Raw genomic sequence first — 2,903 nt, 5'->3', positions numbered from 1 at the left:
ATATAAATATTTTTGAAAAAAATAATAAACCTTATTTATTAGAAAAAAATTTTAAAAATATGGAAATAAATAATAATTCCATCAATAATTTAAATAAAGATATTGCAATTATTGGATTAGCATGTTATTTACCAAAAGGAATTAATACATTAAGTAAATTTTGGAAAATATTAAAAAAAGGTTCATCTGTTATTGAAGAATTAAATGAAAGTCGCTGGATATGGCCCTTAGAAATTGATATTAAAAATAAACATAAAGGTATTAATTTTGGTGCATTTTTAAAAGACATAGAATGTTTTGACGCGCCCTTTTTTAAAATTTCTCCGATAGAAGCGGAATCAATGGATCCTCAACAAAGGATTTTATTAGAACTTTCTTGGAAAACAATAGAAGATGCAGGTTATGATTCTAGTAAATTATCAGGTAGTAATACAGGTGTTTTTATAGGTGCTAGTGGATCTGATTATACACGATTATTAAGTGATTATATAAAAATTCCAGTTAATGCACATCATTGTATTGGTAATTCTATGGCGGTATTAGCTAATCGTATTTCTTATTTTTATAATTTTACCGGACCTAGTTTATTAATAGATACTGCTTGTTCTAGCTCTTTAGTTGCGGTACATGAGGCACTCCAATCAATTAAAAATGGAGAATCTTCACAAGCACTTGTTGGTGGTATTAATTTAATTCTTCACCCATCTAACACAATTGCTTATTATAAAGCAGGTATGTTATCTAGAGATGGGATCTGTAAAACTTTTGATAAAAATGCTGATGGTTATGTTAGAGGAGAAGGTGCTGTAATGTTAATGTTAAAACCTCTTTCTGTCGCATTAAATGATCATGATAATATATACGCTATTATTAAAGGATCCGCTATCACACATAATGGACAATCAAATGGTTTAACTGCACCTAATCCAATACAACAATCATATCTTCTTCAAAAAGCTTGGAATGAATCAAATATTGATGTGCGATCATTAGGATATATTGAGTGCCATGGAACTGGTACAAAACTAGGTGATCCAATTGAAATACAGGGATTAAAAAATGCATTTCATAGTATTATTACATACAAAAAAAATATAAAAAATTTTTATGAAAAATGTGGATTAGGATCAGTAAAAACTAATTTAGGACATTTAGAAGCCGCTTCTGGAATTACTGGTATATTGAAAATTATTTTATGTCTTAAAAATAAAAAACTTCCTGCCTCATTAAATTTTTATAATTTAAACAAAAATATCAAATTAGATGATAGTCATTTATATATTATTGATCATTTACAAGATTGGGTAAAACCAAAATATGAAAATAAACTTCGTATAGCCGGAGTTAGTAGTTTTGGTTCAGGAGGAACAAATGCACATGTGGTATTATCTGAATATAATATTGAAATCAATAATAAAATAATAAATAATATTTCTATTAATTTTGAAAATTCTACATTACCTTTAATTTTTGTTTTATCAGCTAAAACTAAATCACAATTACTTATTTATGTTAAAAAATATATAGAATGGTTAAATAATAAAGAAAGTTTAAATATTTCACTAAGAGATTTGACTCTTCAATTACAAAAAGGGCGTCAAGCAATGAATTGTCGTTTAGCATTAGTTATTTTTAATCGTGATGATTTATTATCTCAATTAAACTTTTTTTATGAAAAAAAAATAATCCCCATGCAAGATAAATTAGATTCATTCAATGAATCAAAAAATAAAATAGATATCGCTACTGTTATTAATTTAGCGATAAAAGAAAAAAATTTCAAAAAAATAGCTATATTATGGCAATCTGGTATTAATATTAATTGGTCTTTAATAGATAAAAAAAATATACGAATTAGTTTACCAACTTATCCATTTTCAAAATATTATTATTGGCTTCCAAAAAATAATTTAAATAAAAAAATAAGTAATAGTGATGATACCCAAATAAGTAATAGTGATGATACCCAAATAAGTAATAGTGATGATACCCAAATAAATTGATAAATCTATAAAAAAAAATAATTCCAAAATAATAAATGATACTATATCTTATGATAATTCAAAAAAATTGAACTCAAGAGTCTTTTCTATATTAAAAAATAGTTTAATTGAAGAATTACAAATAAAATCAGAGCAATTTGATGATGATGCTATTTTTATTGATATGGGACTTGATTCAATTATTGCAGTTACCTGGATTAGGAAAATAAATTCTCAGTTAGATTTATCTATAAATTCAACTAAAATTTATGATTATCCAACTTTAAATAAATTTTTTAAATTTATAATGTCTCAAATATCAAAAAAATTGAAATCAAAAAATTTATCTATAAATAATGATGATTTTGATAAATCTATAAATAATGATGATATTGATAAATCTATAAAAAAAAATAATTCCAAAATAATAAATGATACTATATCTTATGATAATTCAAAAAAATTGAAATCAAAAAATTTATCTATAAATAATGATGATTTTGATAAATCTATAAATAATGATGATTTTGAAATATCAAAATATATCCGGGAAATTCCTAAATCTAATAATTTAAAAAATTTTGCGAATAATTTATTAATTGGTCGTAATTGTGTTTCAAAAATTGCTAGTACAAGATGGATTATTGATGATTTCTATGATTTCAGATATGATAACGCAATTGGAAAACTAATTTGTAAAAAAATGGTTCTTTAGAAGATATTGAAATATTTGATCCATTAATTTTTTAATTAATTTCTCCTTCAGAAGCAGAATATATTTGATGCACAACTACGAATTACTTCTTACAAATTGTTGAGATCACGTGAATATTGAAAGAGGCCTTTCACGCTTGCTTATAATCCCATGTTTAGCCTTTCTGGAAGATGGTCTGAGGTTGCCTGTTAGTTGCACTTTATACA

The 2,903-nt window shown here is 24.5% G+C and overlaps 2 protein-coding genes across 2 annotated transcripts in view; both read left to right on the top strand.

The window, feature by feature from the left end:
* Window positions 1-6: 6 nt before the first annotated feature.
* On the top strand, window positions 7-2,110 carry LOC108253880 (polyketide synthase PksN-like). The gene is made up of 2 exons (XM_017448642.2): window positions 7-1,992; window positions 2,106-2,110. Exons 1-2 carry the CDS (start codon window positions 60-62, stop codon window positions 2,108-2,110), a joined length of 1,938 nt encoding a protein of 645 aa, XP_017304131.2. The 5' UTR covers window positions 7-59.
* Window positions 2,111-2,408: 298 nt separating this feature from the next.
* LOC113472169 (polyketide synthase PksL-like) overlaps window positions 2,409-2,903 on the top strand; it is a gene marked incomplete at its 3' end in the record, with an annotated part of 9,495 nt that continues 9,000 nt past the window's right edge. Inside the window, exon 1 of the mRNA XM_026831801.1 lies at window positions 2,409-2,462. The remainder of the gene's footprint in view (window positions 2,463-2,903) is intronic.

The sequence above is a fragment of the Diaphorina citri genome, unplaced genomic scaffold (assembly GCF_000475195.1).
Source record: "Diaphorina citri unplaced genomic scaffold, Diaci psyllid genome assembly version 1.1 scaffold4149, whole genome shotgun sequence".
NCBI classification, from domain to species: Eukaryota; Metazoa; Arthropoda; class Insecta; order Hemiptera; family Psyllidae; genus Diaphorina; species Diaphorina citri.
Note: the sequence above shows the minus strand (reverse complement) of the source record. Positions and strands in the feature narration are given on the sequence as shown.

Coding starts and splice junctions, on each gene's coding strand:
- LOC108253880 (XM_017448642.2), top strand. CDS start 60: ATGGAAATAAATAATAATTCCATCAATAATTTAAATAAAGATATTGCA.